Source organism: Sorex araneus, chromosome 11 (assembly GCF_027595985.1).
Source record: "Sorex araneus isolate mSorAra2 chromosome 11, mSorAra2.pri, whole genome shotgun sequence".
Lineage (NCBI taxonomy): Eukaryota > Metazoa > Chordata > Mammalia > Eulipotyphla > Soricidae > Sorex > Sorex araneus.
This window is the reverse complement of record NC_073312.1, coordinates 26,547,846-26,572,179: the sequence shown is the minus strand read 5'-3', so window position 1 is coordinate 26,572,179 and position 24,334 is coordinate 26,547,846. Positions and strand designations below refer to the sequence as shown.

Here is a 24,334-nt window from a genome sequence, read left to right as displayed (position 1 = left end):
CGCCCCCCATCCCAATTCCCGGCGCGCGTGCGCTGCCTCTCCCAGCGCAAATGCCCCCCCTACCCCCCCACCCAGTGGCTCCGAGACGGCGGGGTGCCGGGTAGAGGCCCAGCGGCCGGTGCGAGAGGCGCTGAGCAGGAGAAAGGGAGGGGAGGGGGAGCGCGGAGCTCGCGGCAGAGGGAACAGCAGATTGCGCCGAGCCAATGGCAACGGCAGGACGAGGTGGCACCAAATTCCCTTCGGCCAATGACGCGCCAGAGTCTACAGAACCATTAGCATTTCCCCAGGGGCAGGGGCTGCGGCGGCCGGGCCGCGGTGCGTCTGCAGCATCCAGTTTTGGCGTCTCCAGCCCCCTGCGCGCCTCGGCTCCGTGTCTCCTCCCCCTCCCGCCCATGTGGGGCTCCCACGGCGAGCCAACTCCGCGCACTTTGCCCCTCGTTGGCAGCGAATAAAAGGGGTCAGAGGAAATACGGGGCACGATTACCCACTGCCAGCTCTAGCCTTTAAATCCCCAAGCCTGGGGGAGATCCGCACACATCGAGTCCGGTCTCGGATCCCGAGCGCGAGGTCCCGAGCTCCGCGCCCACGATTGCAGCGCACGAGCGCACTCGGCAGCCGAGTCCGCGCAGTGACTCTCAGCCCCGGGAAAGTGATTCCCGGCGTCGGCGAGCCCAGATGCCGGCCCACTTGCTGCAGGAGGAGGTAAGCGAGCGAGCCCCGGGCCCCCGCCGGCCGCGGAGGGGACGGGCTTGGGTGTGGGCGAGAGTGGCCGGGCCCGCGGCACACAGAGCCGTCTTTCTCGAGTTCTTCCCCCAACTGCCTTTTTTTGCGTCTGTGGGGACTGTGAATTGTGATTTAAGGGACTTGGCGCCCCCAACTTTTCTTTCGGAAGCTTTCAAGAAAAAAAAAAAACCCAAAAACAAACCGATCGTGTCGGTGCCTTTCCGTTTACTGTGCGTGCGGGTTTTCCTTTGTGTTTGGAGGAATGCGAGTGTTTTACTCCGTGTTGCCCCGTCACCTTGAGGCTTCACGGCCCCCCTCTCCCCTCTCCCCCTGAGGCCCCCTCCCCCCTCACTCCAATCTGCGCAGTTCCTGGCAACTTCCCTCTGCCCGGAGCCTGTCGAGCCCGCCCTTAGTTCATCTGGGTCTGGGGGCAGGGTCTGCCCGCCGCCCCTCCCCCAGCCGGACCCGCGTGAACTGCGCCCCTCGCTCTGTCCACGTGTCTCTTCCCTCCTGACCCTCGGCTTCTTCCTCTCCCTTGTAGATCTCCAGCTCCTATACCACCACCACCACCATCACAGCGCCGGCCCCCAGGGTCTTGCAGAATGGCGGGGGCAAGTTGGAGAAGCTTCCCCTCTATTTGGAAGAAGACATCCGCCCCGAAATGAAAGATGACATCTATGACCCCAGCTACCAGGACAAGGAGGGCCCGAGGCCCCAGCTGGAGTACGTGTGGCGGAACATCATCCTCATGTCGCTGCTGCATCTAGGAGCCTTGTACGGGATCGTGTTGATCCCCTCCTGTCGGTTGTACACCTGTCTGTGGGGTAAGAGGCGCTGGGCTCAGTTGTTCCTTTGCCACTTCTCTCTCGGGAACCTCAAAGGGAGTGGGGCTGGGGGTAGACTGAGGAAAATGGGAATGTGGGAATATTTACTTGAGAGGGTTCTTGTAATAAGGCTGCTGGGGACCGAGCCCTGAGATCACGTGCCACGGGCTTTGAAGTCACTAGACCTGTACTGGAGTCAGCTTTCCCTGAAAGAGCTTTTCTGTTTGAGTCACTTGCGTGGCTGCTTGTCCCGGCCCCCTGCCAACCACAAAGGAATGGAGGCCCCTTACCTGGAGGCATGGCAAGGTGGGACTTGACCAGTGGCTTTCCAGAGTCTGCGCTGAGCAGCCACCAGCCAGAGAAACAGCTCTGGGGAGTGGAAGGAAAGGAGAGGTGGCGATCCACCAGGAGACACCCCCACCCCCACTCCTGGCCCCATGGATCTGACCCGGCTTCTTTGTCACTTGGGAAGATGAAGGTTCCCGCGGAGCCCAAGGTCCGGGCTCCGTGGCTCAGGGCAGCTGCACGTGCCTGCCTGGAGGATCACTCAGCAAAGCGTTCCTAGGACAGTGGAAGGCAGCGCTTCTCGCCCGCTCTGTTCCCTTCTCTCCTGCTGCCAAGGGCCGGGCCGGGTGAGGCGCGCAGTCCCTGCCCCGGGCTGCCCAGCCAGGGCGAGGGTTTTCTGGATGGCCCTGCCCTGCCCTGCGCTCAGCCCTTTCAGGATCCATCAGCAGTGGGTTGAAGGCAGGGCCCTGCCCGCTGGATACACACGTGCGCTTTGCAAAAGCGTCTCCCTGTCTGCCCCAGTAAGCCTGAGTGACAAGGGGAAAGCGGGGGGTTCTGAGATACAGGGGCTGCTCTTTTGAGGCAGGTGAACCCCAGCTCGCTCTCCACAGAACGAATGTTGGCTTCTGGAGGTGGTGACTGGGAGTTAAGTCAAAGGTCTGCTAAGGGGCGGTGCCCACTGCTGTCCCCCAAGACCTCTGAGGTCTAAAGGTGGGAGGAATTAGGACTCAGGAGTTCTTTGGGCGTTCTCCAGGTTCCTCAGATCATGAGATGCAACTAAGGGGAATCCTCTCTTCCCCTCGTGCCAGGACCCTCTGCTTTTCCATAGGGCGGCCCAAGTTGGGAAACGGGCTCTCTGCTGACCGGAAGGAGCTTCTCCCTTATCAGAGGATGGGGGCATCTGTTCTCAGAAATGTGATCCTCCCCTTCCCCGAATTTCTGCCTCAGCCCCAGGAATCAGGAGGCAAGACGGGACATCCCAGGGAGGTGGACTTCACCCTGCCCCTTCCCCCAGAGACAATTGCCACAGCTGTTTTGTCACCTACCAGCCCTGTCCAGCTCAACACTTTCCAGAGGTTCTTTAGGTCCAAAGTTTGGCCACGCTGTAAGCCGCCCGGAGAGCTGCTAGCGCTCGGGGGGCAGAATGTTGTCCCTAAACCAAGGCTGGGTCCTGCCCCTGTGTGGTGTGCTGTGCTCTGGACAGAAAAACATGGTACCCTAGACTGGATGATTATTTCCTCCCGGTGGGGCCCTGGACACTGTATGCAATGCCAGGGATCGAACTCAGCTCAGCCACTGTGCAAGGCAAGTGCCCTTACCCACTGTACCATCTCTCTGGCCCCTGGCCCCACTCCGACCTGCCGTGTGGGTGCAGAGCTGACCCAGTGGCGCAAGGATATCTATCAGGATGTCTCTGCCTGGAGGAATGAGGTGGCTGGAGGCAGGGAGTGGGCACCTTGGTGGTCCCGCATTCAGACTTAAGAGCTTGGCTTCACCTTTTTCATTTGTGTTTGATCCTCAAGGATCGTGTTCAATTAGCAGCTGGCTGAGATTCTGGCATTTCCCAGGAGGCTGAGTAATTGAGAGAGTCTCTGAAGGGCCCTGTGAGGGTGAGCTGAAGAGGGTGTCTGTGGGCCAAACTGCAGAACTTCCAAAGTCTCTTTAGGCGCCAGAGCCTTGAGATTTTGCACTCCCAGCCATGTGGACTTAGAGAATCTCCAACTCATTCCCACTCTCCTGAACGACAGGCTGCCGGGGTGACCCCCTTGCTAATGCAAGGATTCTAAAGCGCTTTCGGAGTTAACTTGGCCAGGGTTGCTTTCGAGCCAAGAACCAGTTCTCTCTCCCCTGGCTGATTGGCGGGCTCAGGTCTCCTTTCCCTCTGCCCATGTGCAGATACAGGCGATAGGATAGTGCAGCTGGGCAGAGAAGCCACATAACTGCAGGCCAGCCAGTCCCCCTGGGGGCCTGATCCCAGCAGAGGAGCCAGGTATAGACCTTGTCTTACACCTTCCCTTGGCTTCCTGGTTCCCCTCAGGGTGATGATGAGAAATAGGATAGATTAGGAGGAACATAATTAGGCGGGTGGCAGAGGGAGGGGGGGGGGGGGGCGAACTATTTAAGGAAATTGGTTTCTAAAGCCAGAGAGAACACAGGGCAGTTTGTTACAGTGTGTTGTAGTCCCAGTGCAACAAGTCCTAGGGCCACTGAAGATCTATTGTTTCTAGCTGTTTCCCTAGGAATGAAACAGTTGTCAGTAGTAGCTTTACCAAGGCCTGGGGCCCCTGCCTCTGAGATCACTGGGAAATGGGCTACACCTAGCAACAAGCAGCAGTGAAAGATTCTATCTGGCACCTCCTGAGCCTGGAGGGGGCCTCCCACCCCAGCTGTAGGCGGGCCAGTATTAGGACCGCCACAGCTCTGAGCCTGCCCCGCCACCATGTCTAGAATTAGTCCCGCTAGACCCGCACGGGAGTTGGGGGTGATGAGGGCTGACCAGGACATGGCAGAGGAGAGACACGAGTTTTGGGGAGGTGGATAGAGCTGGAACGGGAACTGCTTGTTGACAGAGAGCCTCGGTTCAAGCTGTGGCTCCCCCTTTTTTTTTTTTTTTTTTTTGCTAGCCATAGACAAACACTTAACTCGGAGCGCCATTGGACGTTAAACCCCATTCAAGGTATCAAATGAATCAGAAAATGCACAATCCTTGGCAGAGCTTCAGACACTGGCGCAGGGCAGGTTTGGTGCCGATACTGCCACACTACCTGCTATAGAAATGTTTTGGACGCCAGATTGATAGTGCAGGGGGTTCGGGTGCTTGCCTTGCACGATGCTGCCCCGGGTTCGATCCCCAGCACCACATGTGGTCCCTGTTTGAGCCCCCTCACCAGGAGTGATCCTTGAGCACAGCTGGGTGTACTCTCTGTCCAACTATTTACGTATTTATGCAGTGCTGGGGACTGAATCCAGGTCAAATGGATGCATGGCATGTGTTTGGTTGCTGAACCACATCCCCAGTCCTGTTGAATATTTATTACTATTTGGGTGCAGTAGGGGGTTTGGGCCACATCCAGCTGAGCTGAGGGGATCATGTGTGGTGCCGGGGATCAAAGTGGGATCGGCTGCATATAAGGCAAGCGCTGTACCCCTATACTATCTATCTCTCTTGCCCTTATTACTGTGTCCTACGGGCCATTCAGACTCTGCTTGGGGGGGGGCTGCTCCTGGCGGTGCCTGGGATCAGACCCAAGCCTCCCTCAAGCTGAGCCGCCGTCAGCCCGTTGAGTTCTCTCTCTGGCCCGTGTTAATTTTTCCTTTCTTTTTTGGTCATGGTTTTTGTTTTGGGGTCATACCCGGCAGTGCTGAGGACTTCTGACTCCTGGCTCTGCACTCAGGCGTCACTCCTGTTGCTGCTAGGGGACCCCACACAGTGCCAGGAATCCAACCATGATTGGCTACTAGGCAGGTGCCTTCACCCCTGTATTATCTCTTTGATCCCCTCAAGTTTAATTTGTTTTGTTTTGTGTGTGGGGGGGAACACCTCCGGCAGTACTCAGGGTTACTCCTGGCTTGGTGCTCCAGGATCATGCCTGGAGGGGCTCGGGACCATATGGGATGCTGTGATAGAACCGGGTCAGCTGCATGCAAGGCAAGCATCCTACCCACCTACCCATTGTATTCTCTCTCCGCCCCCCTCCTTTCGAACTTCTTTGTTTATTTTTGGTTTGGGGGTCACACCCTGTGTTCAGGGATCACTTCCAGTGGTGTTCAGGGGACCATATGGGGTGTCAGGCATTGAATCCAGGTCACCTGTGTGCAAGGCAAGCACCCCACCTGCCGTACTATGATTCTAGCTCTTCTTCAAACCTTCTTTTTATACCTGCAGATAAGTCTATGGATCAACAGTCATAAGCAAGGCAGTTTAGACCTGGTTTTTCAACCTGTCTTCACCTGCGGTCTGGCAGCTGTTCATGGACCCATGGTTGAAGACCACGGCTCCCGCGCTTGGAGCCATCTCCCTGTCCCATTCCCCCTGCTCCCAGTGGTATTTCCTTTTCTAAGGGCAAAATCAAAGTAGCTCTGGAATTTAGGGTAAAAGAGCTTCACCCTAAACCTAAAGCAGCCACGAGAGCACCGAGTGACGTGTTTCTCCAGAGCAAAGACTAACCACTGCCCTCCCCCCCGACTTCTCCTGGCAGCATTTTTGTACTACATCATCAGTGCCCTGGGCATAACGGCTGGGGCACACCGCCTCTGGAGCCACCGGACGTACAAAGCTCGGCTGCCTCTGCGCGTCTTCCTGATCATCGCCAACACCATGGCCTTCCAGGTAAGACAGCAGCCTGCCGGGCTCTCTCCTCACTCACTCGGGGCAGCCTGGAGGCAGAGCCTGGGCACTGAGCAAGAGCCCCACCTTGGACAGTCACTTTCCCGCGCCCCTTTGCTGTGGTCGCTCCCAGGGAGGGCTCAGCCCCCAGGCCCAGAGATCGTGAGGCTATTTTTGTGCCACCAGGGGAAAAGGAAGGAAGAGCTAATAGGAAATGCTCCGTGTCCAAGACTGTTTTGTTTGTTTTTAAATTCTGAGGCCTCCCTGGTGGACCTCCATCCTGCCAGGCCAGGGTGCACGGGGCTGGGCCTGTGCTTTTTTTTTACAGGTGAATATCCGGGGATTGCGTCACGGTGGAATTGAGGTTGGGGTTTCACAGCGGCTGCTGGGAGCCCTTGACACAGATGATCTCATTGCATCTGCAGTCTTACGGGGAAGGCGCTGTAGGCTCCCTGCTTTATAGACGTGGGCTGTGCCGTGGACTTGTTAGGCAGCTAGGACTGGGCCCGCGCGGGGGCGAGCGGCCGCTGAGTCACAAGTGAGTGGAGGTTGCTGAGGACAGGAGTGCGGTGGTGAGCAGCGGGAGAGGCCGGGGGCGGGCGTCCGGCTCCTCGTTCTTGATGGGGGCGGCCGTGCACAAAGGCTAAGTGGTGTGGGCGTGGCTCGGGGCAGAAGGGGAAAGCAGAGAGCTACGTGGGTTCCTTCCCGCCTTCCTGTGGCCTCCCAGGAGCCTGCCCCGTCATCTCGGCCACAGTGCCGGCCACCTCGAAGATTCCCTCTGTCGCCCATGTGGGCAATGAGGAGGAAGTGATGCAAGCACATGCCTTAGGAGAGAGTCCGGGGGTGGTTTGGAACTGGGACGGGGATCATGGTTTCCTGTGGAGCTGCCTGGCCTAACAGGGCGCTCTGCAGTAGCTGGTGCCAGCCAAACCCCTGGGTGCCAGGCTGCCCGCCTCTAGGTCAGGGCTCCTCACCCCCTCGAGGCCTGCTCCAGTGTCCATGCTTGGAGAACTGCAGTGCTCCTTTCACAGTGCTCGCTAGGAGCTCCATCCTACTCCACAGCGCTTTCAGGCAGCCCCTAGTGCTCTGGCTGGGCTCCTGGGCCTTCACACTGCTTTCATCCACGTAAGCGTCAGTGGCAGGTTGGGGGACACGTGGGGTGGTGGAGGTATCGCTCCACCCTCCACGATTCCTGGGTGTTTTGCAAGACTGAACTAGAAGCAGCCTCTTGGGAGGCCCCTAAGAGGAGTCTGTCCTTGGGCCTCTACATTCTCCTCTGTCCTTCCAGAACGATGTCTTTGAATGGGCCCGAGATCACCGCGTCCACCACAAGTTTTCGGAAACAGACGCCGACCCCCATAACTCCCGACGTGGCTTCTTCTTCTCGCACGTGGGCTGGCTGCTGGTCCGCAAACACCCCGCCGTCAAAGAGAAGGGGGCCCTGCTGGACCTGTCCGACCTGAAGGCTGAGAAGCTGGTGATGTTCCAGAGGAGGTGTGTGAAGCCCGTTGGGGCCCGGCACCACGGGGGGCAGGCCGGAGGAGGGGGCTTTTTTTCCCCTCCTATAACTTAAAACATAAACTGAGACATTCACTGGGTTTGCTGGTTTAAAGTGCTAATTTTAACCCCAATTATTTTTTTTTTTTGGTTCTTTGGGTCACACCCAGCAATGCTCAGGGGTTACTCCTGGCTCTGCACTCAGGAATCACTCGGGGGTCCATATGGGATGCCGGGGATTGAACCCAGGTCCTCCGCATGCAGGGAAAACGCCCTACACACTATATACTGTTGCTCTGGCCCTTAACCCCAATTTTTAACAGCCTTCAGGCGCAACACCGTAGACAATTGCTCTCTTTTTCCATGATTTGTCAGAATTAAAGCAGTTTAGCTGTGGTACATGGGCCAAGGGCAGTCATGGACACTGACCTTTAGCTTCCCTAGTTCCTTGCCTGGTGGGGGCTTGGAGCGTAAGTCATGACTGGAAACCACTGTCAGAGAAGGCAAAATATTGTTTTGTAGCAATGAGGCACAAAGTGGGGGGGGCACAGGGTAAACATCTGGTGATTAGATACATAATTAATGATGAAGAAGAAGGGCGCTAAGGAATCCAGCAGTGGATAGATCTTTCCAGGTGTGGGTATGGGAAGGAAGTGACGAGGCAGACAGAAGAGAATGAGCTTTGGGGGAAAAAAGCATACACGGGGCTTGAGTGATAGCACAGCAGGTAGGGCATTTGCCTTGCACGTGGCCGACCTGGGTTCGATTCCCAGCATCCCATATAGTCCCCTGAGCATCGCTAGGGGTAATTCCTGAGTGCAGAGCCAGGAGTAACCACTGTCATCGCCGGGTGTGACCCAAAAAGCAAAAAATAATAATAATAATAATAGCATACAGAATGTTCCATGACAGTCCCTCTGCTTGAAATAAAAGCATGGAGGGGAGGGAGGCTGCCCCAGAGAGCGTGGTGACCTCGGAGAGTCTCGGGGCAGAGATTAGGTTGAACTCCTTGGGCAGTGCGAGTGGGAAAGTCTTGGCTGCTGAGAGCTGGAGGAAATCCGCTCCCTAGCTGCTCGGTGAGAATGGAGGCCTGGGCAGGGCCCCTGGAGGCGTGGAGACCCACGGGCAGGCCGGTGCTTCTCAGAGCCAGAGTTGGAGCAAAGCCTTTGAAGGGACCTGCAGGAAACGGAGGCAGGACAGACACTGAATACAGACTCTGCACTGTGGCCCAACAGGAACGAGACAGAAGCCCAGAGGCAGGATGGAAAATGTAAAGGAGGGTTGAGGGGTCGGAGGGTGTAATTTGGACCCTGCCTGCTTCTTCCTCCTGGAGTCACGCTGTCGTTAAGAGAGCACTGGGTTTAGAACCAGGAGGCCAGCTTCCCCACCCTTGCTCATTCATAGGTTTGTGGTTTGGGGCCAGAACAGTCATTGACCCCCTTTGCCAACACCTGGTACAAAGGACGATCCTCACTGCCTGGTCCACCAGCTTCCCCGCCGCGCCCCTCCCCCCACCTTGTGCCCATTCTGCCATATTGGACCTAAGGGATACGCCGGGGACTAGGCAGGGCCGCTGACTCTGGGCACTCTCGCTTTAGGTACTACAAAGCCGGTATCCTGCTCATGTGCTTCATCTTGCCCACGCTGGTGCCCTGGTATTTCTGGGAGGAGAGTTTCATGAACAGCCTCTACGTGGCCACGCTCCTGCGCTACGCCTGGGTGCTCAACGCTACCTGGCTGGTGAACAGCGCCGCGCACCTCTACGGGTACCGCCCTTACGACAAGAACATCAACCCGCGGGAGAACATCCTGGTTTCACTGGGCGCCGTGGGTAAGTCAGCAGGACCCCAGCAGGGCGACCGCTCAGCTCATGGTCTCCTGGTCGGGGTGGCAGGATAGGAACCAGAGCAACCAGGGCCGCCTGTCGTCGTCGTGAGTGCGTCCCGCTGTGAACAACTGAAGGGGCGAACCCCCTGCAGGGCGTGACGGGGGTTCTTGGGTAAAAAGGAAGAAGCTGAAAGATGAAGAGGACTGTGTTTTTTATTCCAGGCTCCAGGGCAGTGCTCCCCTGTTCAGGGAGCCCCTCTGGGCCCCCTTGGCCAGCGCTGGGTGGGGGTCGGGGAGGCATTAATAGAACAGTCCATCTGGACTGCGTTTCCTCCCTGCCGCTACCCTGCCCTCCAGGTTTCTCCCGGTCTCGGGCACAGCCTCCCCTATGTTCACAGTGGCCACCTGTGGCCTCAGAATATGGGGGGGGGGGGGGGTCCTGTTTGAGAAACGCTGACGTGGGTGGCCAGCTCGCCTGGTGTTCTGTACCGCAGTGAGCCTCTGAAGATGTCGACCCAACCAGCAGCGTTTAGGCCACTCACCTTCCTTCCGGCTCTGTTCTGGAAGGCTCCAGGGTGCGCCCGCCCTCCTCTCCTGTGCCGCCCACGGGGAAGGCGTGCGGCGCGGGCAGCTGTGGGTGATGCTTGACCACTCCCGTTTTCTCTGTGACGCTAGTCCCAGCAGCAGGAAAATAGGGTTCCGCCATCCGCCTCCCGTTTCTATCCTCTCTTTCACGTCTGACCTTATAGAAGACCTTGGCTGAAGCCTGCAGTTGCTTTTTCTCTTTTTCTTTTTTTTTTCTGGGCCATCCCCACTGGTGCTCAGGGCTTACTCCTGGATCTGCGTTTAGGGATTGAACGCAGGTAGGCCAGGAGCAAGGCAAGTTGGGTAACCACTGCCCTATCCCTCCGGCCCCAAGTTAGCTTTTCTTAAGCCCCAGGCAAGGGGCAGGAGCCCCTTGTACAGTGGGTAGGACGCGCTTTGCATACTGCGTGGGGGTTCAATCCCTGGCATCCCATATGGCCTCCTGAGTACCACCAGGTGTGGCTCATGAACAAAACTAAAAGGAAATTTCTGGAATGAGAGAATCATACCGCCAATGGATCTGTAGGTAGTTCCCCCACCTCTGACCTCTTTATAACCCTCAGCTCAGAGTGGCTGCCAAGGGCCCGGGATGTGGGTCTCTGGTGAAGTGCCTGATTTGGCGGGCACAGGACCCGGGTTTGCTCCCTGGTAGGTCAAAAGGGGAAAAGTCAGCAGCAGCTGCCAGTAGCTCCCTGGGTCTCAGTTATCACGCACTGCCCTGCCCGCCTCTCGCCTTCCTAACACCTCACCCTTTGTTCTCCTTTCTCTTGGTTTCCTGCCATTGGAATCTTTCTTGACTTGAATTACCTCCCCCACAGTCACATGCTCATCCTCCCCGCCTGTCTGGGCCTCCTCCTTGGAGCCTGTCTTGGATTGTCTCTCGCTGTCCTGGTTGCAAAGTCTTGTCCTTCCACATCACCCCCTCCCCTTTCCTCCCTGAGCTGTGAGTGGGTCTGATTCAGTTTGAAATCTTTTTAAGTATAGGCATGGGTAACCTCCAGGGAGCCTGGCTGCAAAGCCCTGTATGAAAACTAGTGACGCTTTCCCCCTTCCCGCCCCTGCCCCCCACCTCCCCCCCACACACACACAACCTTGCAGGTCCCTTTAGCCTTGGGCTTGTCCCACCCTCCTACTCAGTTCACACTGTAGCCAATCAGGCGCCACAGGGAAGCCATCCAGGAGTGGCCCTGGATGGTGTCATTGCTGCTTCCTTCCCTCGCCTGTTGTTAATATCATGGTTACCCCTGCTGGGCTGCTTTTATCTTCAAAGGGTTCAATGCTGTCTTTTGCGAGTTCTTTATCGGGCTTTAAGCCAGGCAAGCCTCCTCAGGGCCGGCATCCCCATAGCTAAATAGGATTCAGAGAGAAGCGTCCTGCATCGCTTAGTCCTGGGGCTTCCTTTGCCTGCAACGGAGAGCATCCTGCACCCAGATTTAGGTTTTCCTTGACCTGCTGCTCTCAGAATCCCAGAGGTTGGGGGCGGGGAGGGGATGGGGGCTTTGACTATCTAAACCACTGGATTCTTATTCTCTTGGAAAGCGGCTTCTGCCGCACACTTAAAACGATTCCATACTGCACTAGGCTACGTTTCTTCGAACCTGGGACTGTGGAGGCCCAAGTCTCTTAAGAAACACAGCGAAAGTTCTCCCCCACCCCTTTTTGTAGGGGTGCTGGGGATCAAACCCAGGGCGTTGTGTGTGCGAGGCGGGTGCCCTGCCACTGAGCTTACATCCCAGGCCCAGCAAAAGGTTTTTTTTAATCATGGGTGCCCTCCCCTTTCCCACCCCAAGGTATGCTCAAATACTCAGCCTTGAGGCTGGGGGACCGAGATGTAGTGAGGCTCTGGGATTTTCCAGCCATTAGCAGTTCTGTAGCTCTCATCTACCCTGAGAGAAACTGCCAGAGAGGTGGGGGTGCTGAGGACCCCCCCTTAGTACCTCTGAGCTGGTTCGGGTCAAAGCAGAGGCTGCACTCGCCTTAATGACAGTGCATGTTGGCGTAGGGGGCCGGGCCGGGTCCCAAAGCCCGCCACCCATGGGTGCCGCTACATCGCTCTTCTTGTCTTTCAGGCGAGGGGTTCCACAACTACCACCACACCTTTCCCTATGACTACTCGGCCAGCGAGTACCGCTATCACATCAACTTAACCACCTTCTTCATCGACTGCATGGCTGCCGTGGGGCTGGCTTACGACCGGAAGAAAGTGTCCCCGGCGACCATCCTGGCCAGGATTAAAAGAACTGGAGATGGAAGCTTTAAGAGTGGCTGAGGTCTGGGTCCCTGGGGTTCCTTTTCCAAAAGCCAGCGAGGCAGAGTTTTTAATGTTCTGTTTATTAACTACTGAATAATGCTACCAGGATGCTAAAGATGATGATGTTAACCCATTCCAGTACAGTATTCTTTTAAAATGCAAAAGTATTGAAAGCCAACAACTCTGCCTTCATCTGATGCTAAGCTGATATTCTTTCTCTCTCTCTCTCTCTCTCTCTCTCTCTCTCTCTCTCTCTCTCTCTCTCTCTCTCTCTCTCTCTCTTCTTTTTTTAGTCCCATTGTCCTTTGCTTTATTCCTATCCATTTCCTTTCTCTTGCTCGCTCATTGCCTGTCCCCCGCTCCAGGCAAGCATTGATGAGTGTCCAGCTTGCAAAATCCAGACCACCCTCCTGTAGTCCCAGACGAGTGGTCTTTGCCCCCAGATGACTCTTTCTTGAGCTGTCCTGGCGTCAGTGGCTCATGCTCGAGATGCGACACAAGACTCTTCTGGGGAAGCCCTAGTTTAGTTGCCTTCAGCCCGGGCTCTGGCTTGATGGGATGGAAAAGTAACGATTTGGCAGAAAGCTTCTAAAGCCAGACAATTGTCAGGGGAGAGAGTTGGCAGGCAAGGTGTGATTGACAAGTGGTGGTGTGGGAAACACGGCCAGCGGCTCCCGCCGTTCCCAGATACATAGCCCCCCTGGGGAGGACGTGAAGCCCCAGCGACCCACCTGCCTTTTCTCTCTCCTGGCTCGAAGGATGGGGGCTGGCTGTGAAGCTCAGCAACGCTGTTCTGCCATCGTCTCGGCTGGGGATTAAAGAGGACGTGTTTAGTTGTAGTGAACTGGAATCAGGCTTGGCAAGGGTAGGCTCCTTTTCTTCTTCTTTTTTTTTTTTTTTTTTTTGGATAGAAATATTTTAAAGTTTTATTTTACTGGATGTTTGGAGATTGGGTGTTTTCAGAATCGGGGAGGGGGGTGCGGCAGCTCATGGGATCAACAGAATGCCTTTGTCTTTCTGCTCTGCCTTGGGAGAAATGGATGAGCCCGCTTCCTAGTAAGAAGGAGGTTGGCGTTTCCAGACGGCCGATAAAGGAATGTGTCGATGGTATAGTGGTGAACATAGCGGCCTTCAAAGGGAAGGATTTTAGGAGGTGGAATGGACTCAGATGTAAAAACAAACAAACAAAAAAACACATGCACGGTATTTGCTTTGCTTAGAGTAGTCAAATCATTCCCCTGGCAGAGCAGGCGACTCGTAAAAACCGACAGAGAGGAGAGACGCGGTGGGCCGCCCGCGTCCCTCTTACTGTGGAGAGGTCCAGGGCCGCGTGTGTCGGCAGTCTCAAACGGGAACTTTGCAGAGAAGGGTTCTGGGAACACGGCTGTGGGGTCAAAGGTTAGAAGTCATTTGATGTCTTACTGTGGAAAGTGGCTATCCAAAGGAGTTGCCCGTTAGATTATTGATTAACTCCAGTTTCTCCTGGGAATGAGTGGAAACTGGAGAGCTGCTCTCCACAGCGCCAACCGTTTTCCTGTTACCATCTGGCCAAAAGCATATAGGACTGTCAGGGCTGAGGGCGGGGCCAGGTAGGAAGCTCAGACCGCCCCGGACCATCCTTTCTGTCTGTTGTCTCCTGTGGGGTTCTCTCTCCTCCAGCATTTTCTCCCTCTGGACCGCAGCCTCCTTTGAGGGTCAGTCTGTCCAGGCAGCTCCCTCTCCTGCAGATGGACAGTTCAGGGCCACCAAACCCCCCTGCCTCTCTATCAGGTTGAGCTAGCAGCCACTTTCACGTGGCCTCCAGAATCTCAGCCATCCCCGCCGGGCTCCCCTGCCCCACCGATGACTCAACTGGCAAAAAAATTCCCTACTAACATCCCTGGCACAGAGATGCGCTCTCATGAGGCACTGCCACGCCAAAGCCTCTCCGCCATGTGCCAGTGTGTCCGTCAGCCATGGAGCAAAAGAGGGTTGGGTGGTTGGTTGTTCTTTTCTTTCCTTAGGCTCCTTGGTCCTGGCCAACAGCAGTGAGCGTGGGAGGGGGGGGGCAGCCCCCGCACCCTGGGCCAGCCTGCCCAGCCCAGCCAACTGCAGTGCTTACGGTAGTAGGAGGGAGCCTGGTCTTCCTTGGGGAGCGCAAGAAGCATAGGCAGGTGCCAAAGTGCCTCATTCCGCAGGAGGACGGGTCCCTGGGGCCAGGGTGGACTGCCTGGCCACGGCCAAGACAGATCTGAAATGCCACGACCTTTGCTAAATAGCATTTCTGTGTGCAGTGTACTAACCAGCATTCCTCACGGCACGGCCCAGTGCCCACGTAGTAGAAAAGGGATCTACAACAACACTGTCCAGCACGTCGGACACTCCCGGCCCCCCGTGCCTCAGGTCAGCATGGAAGCCTGGCTTTACTTTCTCCATCCTGGGAACGTACAACACCCCACGTTCTGTGCCAGTTGAGGCGACTGGTAGAAGGGAACGCGAGAGCCTGCGTTTCTCTGGCCATGGAACGGGATTGGAAGCATTCTTCCCTCTAGAGCTGTTCCTGTCCGTAGAAAAGAATAGTCTGGAAGGACAGCTCTAGATTGTACCCATCTGACCAGTGCCGATGCCTTGGAGATGGCGGTTGGCTCGTTCTGATTCCCATCTAGGTCATCTGACAGGCGCTTTATCACGTATGATCAGAGCTTTCTCTCTAATCTTGTTCCATGGAACTGAACAATGGCAGAGCCCTACAGCAGGCTGAACGGGGTTCCCCTGGCTAAGGGTCCCCGGCATAGGGATAAGAATGTGTAGGTGGGAGGGATGTCTGCTGAGTACTGAACACTTTTTTCCCCCCCTTCTTCAAGATTTTAAAGCTAAATTCAAATGACACATTAATGATCCAGAAACTCGGATCAATGGTCTGAATTGGTCCGACTCTCTTGCTATCCTTGCTTTGTGGGTGTGCTGAGGACTTATTTGGGTGCCTTACATCCTTCCTAATCAGTGTCACATAGGAGCCTGACCTCACCGCTCCTGGCCCTCTCTCTGGAGACGCTTCCCGCCTGGGAGCGTGCAGGAGTGGCCGGAAGGGAAAGGGACCCGGCTGGAGGGCAAACAGGAGAGCTTTTGCAGGATGCCCTTCTGGGCTCCATTTTGAAATTTTATTTTCTTTGGGCTTTTTTTTTTTTTTTTAAGTTTTATTAAGTGCCCACATCTGATGGCGGGTGGAAGTAATTTGAATGTACTTGATTTATAAATTTTTTTTTTTAATTTTAGGTTAAAAGATGGTTGTAGCATCTTGTTTTCTCCTTGGTTGAAAAAATAGTATCCTGAGTGTATTCTCTGTAAGTGTAGCTCAAATGGGTGAGATGGAAGGGCAAAAGCAAGCAAGGTCTCGATACTATGTGGGTGGTCCAAGGCCTCTCCTACCACTGTGCCACTGACTTGCTATGTGACCCTAGGCAAGTCACTTAACTCTAATGTGCCTCAGTTTCCCTTCTGTTATAATGGGGATAATAATACTGACCTACCTCAAAGGGCAGTTTTGAGGCGTGACTAATGCTTTTTATAAAGCATTTTGGAATCCTTCAGCAGAGGAATTCTCTTAAGTCCTAAGTATTTTTATAGTAGCAGTGTCCACCATGAGCGTGTGCCCGCCGAGAAACCGTGTGTCCTGAATGCTCACGTCAGTCTGCATGGTTCTGTCTGAGAAACTGAGTTCCTTGGATAAGTGGTGGATAACTAGCCAGGCAAAATTTGAGAATGCATAAACTCATTGCCATGGAAACATACACAGGATATCTTTTCCTTGATTGGGTGGGATTTTTTTTTTCCTCTTTATGTGGGATAATAGTTATTTGTGACCTATAAATAATTTTGGAATAATTTCTATTAATATCAATTCTGAAGCTAGTTGTACTGATCTGAAATTGTGTTTGTTCATAATAAAAGTGAAGTGAATCTGATCGCACTGTTTCTGGGAGGTTTTGTTCGGTTGTTCGTTTGGGCCATAACACAAAGTCTTCCCAAAACTTAAATCTCTGTGGTCTACCACTCTATCAAAATCCTGTTTCTGTACCTTTAAGGGTGGGGAAAAAAAAAAGAAGCTACAATGGTTGAGTCATACCCCAGTAACCTGCCCTACCCTTCCTAAGGGTAACTTTAGGTTAAACACAGAGTCTTGGCAGCAGGAAATCAGCAGTCTGCTGTCATGAGGTCAAACACATTCACACCAGCTGGCACCTTAGCCTGGAGATACGCCAGTCCTCTGCTGTGTCACATGGTCACATGAACCTGAGAACAGGAGATGGGAGGGAGAGGAGTAAGGACCCAGCAATGTGGGCTGCCCTGTCCGGGGTCCCTTGAAAGAAATTTTGAGTCAAAGTTGAAATGGAGTCACCTCTGGGGAATGAAGAGGTTTCCTGACCAGCCAATGAACAGCAGCAGGAAGGGAAAAGGGGAAAAAACAATCCAGGGCAGGTTTGCAAGTCTTCAAGCTAGAAGACCCAAATGTCTGGGTGAGACTTTAGCTGCTCTGACGGTGTCCAAGAACGCATAGATGAGAAGAGAAGGTGGACTCCCGCCTTGCCCACAGAACCAGCTCCCTCCTGGTTGAAGGCTCCCGTCTCAGATTCAAGAAGAAATCGTCTCCATTGAAAATATCCAAAATCGGGGCCGGAGCGATAGCACAGAGGGTAGGGCGTTTGCCTTGCACGCAGCCGACCCGGGCTCGATCCCCGGCATCCCATATGGTCCCCCAAGCACTGCCAGGGGTAATTCCTGAGTGCAAAGCCAGGAGTAACCCCTGAGCATTGCTGGGTGTGACCCAAAAAGCAAAAAAAAAAAAAAACCAAAACATCCAAAATCAATTTTCTGTGCGTAGAGGTCTGGGTGGATGGCGTTTTCTTCATGAAAACCATCTGTTCTCTCGTCTCTTTGTTTTACATCCTCAGACTGGACTATTTCTTCCTTGGCTGTTCCATCACTGCGTTGTTCTAAGTCGGCCTTGTTTCCCATGAACTGGCATCCAATTTAAATAATTTATCCTCCCTAAACTCGATCACTTTGTTTTCATTTCTTCCTGTTTTATACCTGGCAGTCCTCTCAGTGATTCAGCAGACTGCTACGCTCCCTCTGGGCAACCTGTATCTTGTATATTTATTATTTAATCTGGCACTCTTATCTGCAGAAGTTCCAAGAAGGAAGAAGAAAAGGGGAGAGCTCAGAAGAGTTTGGCCTATTAGATTGAATTCGGGACGAGTTGGTTTGGAGAGATAGTACAGTCAGTAAGGTGCTTGCCTTGCACGCAGCTGACCTGGGTTCAATCCCTGGCACCCTGTGTGGTCCCCCCAGCCCACTAGAAAGTGACTGCATCGCAGTCAGGAGTGAGCCCTGAGCACCACCAGGTGTGACCCAAAAACAAAAAGGGGGGAGGGGATAGAAAAGTAATGAGCTCCCCTGAAGAGATGACCTGTAAAATAAGAACTTGAGGAGGCAAAATAATGAGCTCTTTGTTTTTTAAAGGCTTTGCATGGGAAAGTGTAAAAAGCATAAAGCTCTGTTTTGTTTTGTTTTTTTCCTTTTGGGTCATGCCTGGCGATGCACAGGGGTCACTCCTGGCTCTGCGCTCAGGAATCACCCCTGGCAGTGCTCAGGAGACCATATGGGATGCTGGGAATCGAACCCGGGTCGGCCGCGTGCAAGGCGATTGCCCTACCCGCTGTGCTATTGCTCCAGCCCCAAAAGCATAAAGCTCTGTTTAAGAATGAAGACTTAACCATGAGGGGCCGGAGCAATGGTACCGTGGGGAGGGACATTTGCCTGGCACACAGCTGACCAGGGTTCAACGGCCAGCACCACAAGGCCAAGTGGTACCCTACAACAGGGCCTAGCACCAAACCATGGGCCTTGCAGTGCTGGGCAAAGTACCCTGGGCTCTTGAGTAAAACTGGCCCGTGTGGTCCCTCTACCCTCACACTGCTCCCAAAGAAACGTCCAGATACCTGTACACTATGAACTTTGGAAACACTAGACTACGGGGTAGAAATTAAAGTACCACATCCTGTATGCTGCCATTAGAAGGAAGCGTCCAGAAAGGAGCCAAAGCAGCGAGCAACAGCTTCGAGGGCTGGGAACGGAGGGTGGGAGTGACTGCTAATGAACTTTTCCTGAGCACGTGGGGTGGGAGAGGGCGGTGAAAATGCTCTGAATTGGGGCTGGAGTGACAGCACAGCGGGGAGGGCGTTTGCCTTGCATGCGACCGACCCGGGTTTGAATCCCAGGGGTGGTTCCTGAGTGGACAGCCAGGAGTAACCCCTGTGCATTGCCAGGTACAACCCAAAAAGGAAAAAAAATGCTCTGAATTGATTTTGTGGTGAGGACTTTTTCCCTTTTGGTACCCCCTTTGCAGTACTGGGGACTGAGCTCGGGGCCTCATGCATGTAAGGCAAGTGCTCCACCACTGAGCTTCGTACTGAGCCATGGTTAATGTTCTGAATATACTAAGAATCAAAACGGCATAAGCTTTCGAGGGCAGTCATATTTGCATATATACAGGTATATATTTGTATTTGGACATACATGAATTGTATCTAAAACTTTGATAGAATGAGAGTTCGAAGGACCGGAGTACAGGCTTTGCATGACAGTGCTGGGGTTGGTCCCTGGCACCACGCGTCACCCTGGGCACCGCCAGGACTTAACTCCCCAGCACAGGCCCTGTGCGTCAGCTGGTGTGGCCCAAACGCCCTCCACACACACACACACACACACACACACACACACACAAAACGAGAAAAAAGCACTCTGTTTTGATGTTTTTGCCCTTCACTATAGCTGAAATCCAGGCCTAAATATAATCAAAAGAAGCACTCCCTGTTTTTGTACGTAGTGATGTTTAATCTCAAAGCTACATGGAGCAGGCACTGACCCCATGGAAAAGGGCAATTTGGCACCGCCTGGAGATCCAAGAATGAGAAGGTTGTCAGATAGACACCCGGGAAAACCCCTAGGGGCAGATCTACATTTAAAGGGACAGACGCCATGACATCAATACAACTCAGCATCCTCCTGAATGGAAATCCCAGTTCCAAGAACAAGGAGCCCCACAACCCAGAGCCGGGCACTGAACCCAGGGCTTGACTAGTATTGCCCCAGTTTCACCCATGAGGTAACTGAATTCGTGGAAAAAGATGCTGTAACCCAGTATGGCCCCAGACTCTCACTCTCTCTGGACTGATGACTAGACTCACACATGGTTGAGTCAAGTGAGTGATGTGTAGAAATAAAACCTGGTCATATTTGTGCTGTTGCAAATACCATTCTTCATTCCAGAAAAATCTTTTTTTTTTTTTTCCTGCTTTTTGGGTCATATTGGGCAATGCACAGAGTTTACTCCTGGTTTGGCACTCAGGAATTACTTCTGGCAGTGCTCAGGGAACCATATGGCATGCTGGGGATCGAACCCGGGTTGGCTGCACACAAGGAAAACGCCCTACCCGCAATGCTATCGCTCCAGCCTCCCAGAAGAATCTTTAACTTTCAATCATACCTATTTTTATTTTTTTTATTTTTATTTTTATTATTTTTTAAATTTTGTATTGAGTCACCATGTGGAAAGTTACAAAGTTTTCAGGTTTAAATCTCAGTTATACAATGCTCGAATACCCATCCCTTCACCAGTGCCATACCTATTTTTAAACAACATTAAATTAGTATTATCAATGGGCTGGAGTGATAGTGCAGTGGGTAGGGCGTTTGCCTTGCACGCAGCCGACTGAGGTTAGGTTCCTCCGCCCCTCTCGGAGAGCCCGGCTAGCTACCAAGAGTATCTAGCCCGAATGGCAGAGTCTGGCAAGCTACCGGTGGCGTATTCAGTATGCCAAAAACAGTAACAACAAGTCTCACAATGGAGATGTCACTGGTGCCCGCTCAAGCAAATTGATGAGCAACAGGATGACAGTGACATTATTATTATTATTATTATTATTAAGTGAAGCCAAATCATTTTATTGAAAGAAATTTAGAGACACGTGAGGTGCAAGCAAGAGAGAAATACGTGCTCAAGAGCAAACACGGGCTTCTCCAAGGTGGAAAAGGCCCATACCTGACTTTCAAGTTCTCTGAGGCATACCTGACATTTCCTCTAGTGTTTTCCCAACCTTACTCCACCCTCCTGTCAGATTTTGAGATCCTCAAGGGCATGTGTCTTCTTTCAGGAATGTCTGCTGTCCCAGAGTAAACGGCATTCGATAAAGTGATTAAACAAAGCTCACGTCCAGTTTTCAGTTCTGCAAAGGGCTGAAATGTCTGCGGCCACGGGAGTCATCCCGCTGTGACCTAGAGTTAACTTTCTCTGGGGCAGGCAAAGGGCTGATTCTTGTACACTGACTTGGGAACAAATTCCACAGGCCTTAATTGCAGGTTGCAGGGTTGCCGAGATGCTATACTGGGGTTGCTGGAGGCAGAACCTGCCCTTTTGCAGGACCCAGGTCTGCCCAGTTTGCTACACCCCAGCCCGGGCGTGCTCACAAAGGCCGAGTGTGTGTGACGCTGACTCACTGTGGTTCTCGGTCCCAGCCTCGGATCAGCGCTGAGGGACCAGAGGGCTCCTGTCCCTCCTGGCTGATTCCCAGAGGAATTGTGAGGAGCTGGGGCGAGGCCAGCTTTAAAAGTCGCTGACCAGTGGGAGAGTGAGCAGGGGCAGAGAAGCGACCAGGGAGAGGCGGGAAGGGCCAGGCCCCTTGTTCAAGCCTGTCCCATCCCTTCGGGCGCTGAGCTGGGGACACTGGAACCCGCTTGTTCCTTTCAGATACATACAGATGAATGGACACGCCGTTCCCGCAACAGAAAGCCTTCCCACTCGCACAAAGCTCACATTTGCAGACATGTTACAAGGGAACCGTGTACTGCCAAGGAGAAATTCGTTTCTCTGTTAGCCAAACACCGCTCCCCTGCACGTACGCAGTCCGCCACACCTGGTTCCTGCACCCATTCCCCACTGCCCTTGGCTTCTCCTCAAGCCCGTTTTCTCCCTGGAACACATAGCTCGCTTGTTCCTCCCCTTTTCTGGATTTGGAGCCACACCCAGTGGTGCTCAGGGCTTACTTCTGGCTCTACACTCAGGACTTAGTCACGCTCTGACAGTGCCCAGGGGACCATCAGGGATGCCAGGGACCGAACCTGGGTTGGCCACATGCAAGGCAAATGCCCTACCCGCTGTACTATGGCTCTGGCCCCTCTTTCTTCTCTGTTTATTTCCACTCTGGAGAGTTATATCTCTCTCAAACATGTACTTTTCCTCCCCTCCCATCTAATTAAGTTTCAGTAAAAGCTATCTTACTTCCTCTACCCATCCCTTGGTCGTTGCCCTCATTGTTCGATTTTTGAGTTCTTTCTACTTTTGGCTGCTGTGAATACTGTTGCTAGGACCAGTGTGGAAGGACCGAGTTCCTATTTGCAGTTTATGTGTGCAGTTCACGTGTGTGCTATGCCGGAGCAAGTGTCTGCATGACGGCATTTCCATGTTTGATTCTTATGAATGCCCAAACCTTTCCACACTAGCTGTTCCATTCAGCGTTCCCACCAGCTGTGTGTGAGGGTCAACCTTTCTTTTCTTTTCTTTTTTTTTTTTTTTTGCTTTCTGGGTCACACCCAGCTATGATCAGAGGTTACTCCTGGCTCTTGCACTCAGGAATTACTTCTGGCGGTGCACAGAGGGACCATATGGAATGCCAGGGATTGAACCCAGGTCTGCCGGGTGCAAGACAAACGCCCTACCCGCTGTACTATTGCTACAGCCCCATAATCTTTATTATTATTCTTTTTTATTTATTTAATTTTTGCTTTTTGGGTCACACCCAGTGATGCTCAGGGGTTACTCCTGGCTTTGCACTCAGGAATTACTCCTGGTGGTGCTCAGGGGACCATATGGGATGCTGGGAATCGAACCTGGGTCAGCTGCATGCAACGCAAACGCCCTATCCGCTGTACTATCGTTCCAGCCCCATAATCTTTATTTCCATCTTTCAAGAAAGCCAGACTACTGGGCCGACCTTCCCTCCTCCTTCCTTCTTCCCTCTCCTTCTCTTTCTTGCTTCCCCCCCCTCCTCTCTCTCTTCCGTGTTGTTTTTGGGGGACGGCACCCCGCAGTGCCTGGGGAACCTCCCCAACCCCTCACACTGCCTCTACCACCAGGCACAGCTGAGCCCGGGGCTTGGCCTCCCCCACGAAGGCTCAGAGGGCAGGTACAGGCGAGGGCAGGCTCCCACCTCCCTGTGCCACACCCTCTGAGCCTTTTTTTTTTTGCCGCCTCCTAAAACCACCCTGGCCCCAGCCCCTGGGGCCCGGAGTCCCAGCCGCGTGCCGGAGGGACGCCGCGCTGCGTGGCCAGGGCCTGCGCGCGGGTGTGGACGGCTCAGCGCGGGCTGGGGCGGGGGGTGGGGGCGGGGGGGCGCATCTGCGAAGGCTCAGCCCGCAGCCGGGGCGCGCCCAGCCCCCCCTCTGCTCCCGGGCCCTGCGTGTCTGGGCCTGGCCGGTGGCAGATGTGAATGGAGAGGAAGCGCCTCCCTCTCCACCCCCTCGGCCCGGGGTTACTGCCGGTCACCGAACTATTTACATTTGCAACAGCCCCACAGCGCCTGACCCGGCCGCGGCCAATCGGCGGCCCCCGGGCTTGTCTGACTCGGGCTGCGCCAATCCCGAGGTGCGGGCCTCGCCGCCTCGCCGCCTTTGAATCACAGCTCGCCCGTCGCCCGGGGAGGGGAGCCTGACTCAGAGCCGCTGCTCGGGCACTGGGGGGAAGCACCGCGCGGGCGCTGCACGGGGTTGCACGCGGGAGGGCGGCTCGCCGAGCTCCCCGGCACGGGTCCCCTCGTGTCTCCGCTGGGCAGAAACGTCCAGGCGGAATCCCCGGCCCGGGAGCTTGCTCTTTCCAGCCACAGGGACCTGGGAAGCCTCGGTGAGCCCTTGGGAGCCGGGACAGACCCGAGGCAGGGCTAGTTTTGTGTTTTAGTCTGCAAGAGCAGCAGCCAAAGCACTGAAAAAAAAAAAAAGTGGAGAGATAGTCCTGCGGGCAGGGCGCTTGCTTTGCACGCCCCCCGACGCACCCGGCCCGGGTTTAGATTCCTGGCATCCCGTCCGCTCCCCTGAGCACGGCCAGGAGTGATTCTGAGTGCAGAACCAGGTTTGACCCTAAAACAAACACTGAGCCGAAAAAAGGCGAGTCCTAGTAGGGCCTAGTAGAGTGAGGGACGGTCAGGAGGCCGGAAGCTTTTCCTGGAAGTGCAGCCGGGCTGATGGGAGCCTTGCAAAGCAGGAGGGGGAGGACAGGAAGCTCTGAGAGAGGGGCCTGCGAAGGTTTTGTTATTTTTTTTTTCTCTAGGGGGACCCACAGGGTATTTTCAAGCAGAAAGAAAATACTTGTGCTGCGGAGTTTCAGGAAGGTAACTTTGTAACAGGAGAGATTAAAGCAGCAGATCAAAGATCAGGGACAGGAACATCAATTAGGTGGTTTGGCGACTCAAGGATTATGGTAGAAGGAAAGAGGCATTTTGGAGTGGAATCAACAACACTTAATTGATTAGATGAGATGAGGGAGGAGAGGGCTCAAAAATGACTTTGAGTTTTGGGTCCTAAATGACTTTTCAGAGCGCCTCCACTAACTATACTGAGACAGAGGCTGAGAGAAAAGAAAAAAGGAAGAGATCTTGGGACAAACGAGGGGTTGGTTCAACAATTAAAACACAAGAGTTTAAATTGCAAGAATATTCATGGAAATGAGGATCTGGTGTAGGGATCCCCCGAAGTTTATAACCAGAGTGACAGGACAGTGGCTAGGGTGCTTGCTTTCCATGAGGTCAAGGAGTAAGTCCTGAGCACGGCCGGCTCTGGTTCCCCCCAGACCCTACAAACAAAGGTGGTAATGAATGAAATGAAGGAGAAAATTGATCACCTGGAAAGGGATCATAGGGTAAGCAGATTCAAGACAGAGTCTTCGAAAGTGCCAAAACGAAACAGGTTAAAAGGACCCAAAATTAA

At 54.0% G+C, this 24,334-nt stretch overlaps 1 protein-coding gene across 1 annotated transcript; it reads left to right on the top strand.

The window, feature by feature from the left end:
* Window positions 1-278: 278 nt before the first annotated feature.
* On the top strand, window positions 279-16,263 carry SCD (stearoyl-CoA desaturase). The gene is made up of 6 exons (XM_004616355.2): window positions 279-702; window positions 1,265-1,547; window positions 6,032-6,162; window positions 7,448-7,653; window positions 9,255-9,487; window positions 12,138-16,263. Exons 1-6 carry the CDS (start codon window positions 676-678, stop codon window positions 12,335-12,337), a joined length of 1,080 nt encoding a protein of 359 aa, XP_004616412.1. The 5' UTR covers window positions 279-675; the 3' UTR covers window positions 12,338-16,263.
* The last annotated feature ends 8,071 nt before the right edge of the window (window positions 16,264-24,334 follow it).

Bases quoted from the DNA above. Each gene is read 5' to 3' on its own strand.
- SCD (XM_004616355.2), top strand. From the start codon at position 676: ATGCCGGCCCACTTGCTGCAGGAGGAG. The intron at 1,548-6,031 runs GTAAGAGGCGCT...TTCTCCTGGCAG, and splicing joins GTTGTACACCTGTCTGTGGG to CATTTTTGTACTACATCATC. The intron at 6,163-7,447 runs GTAAGACAGCAG...CTGTCCTTCCAG, and splicing joins CCAACACCATGGCCTTCCAG to AACGATGTCTTTGAATGGGC.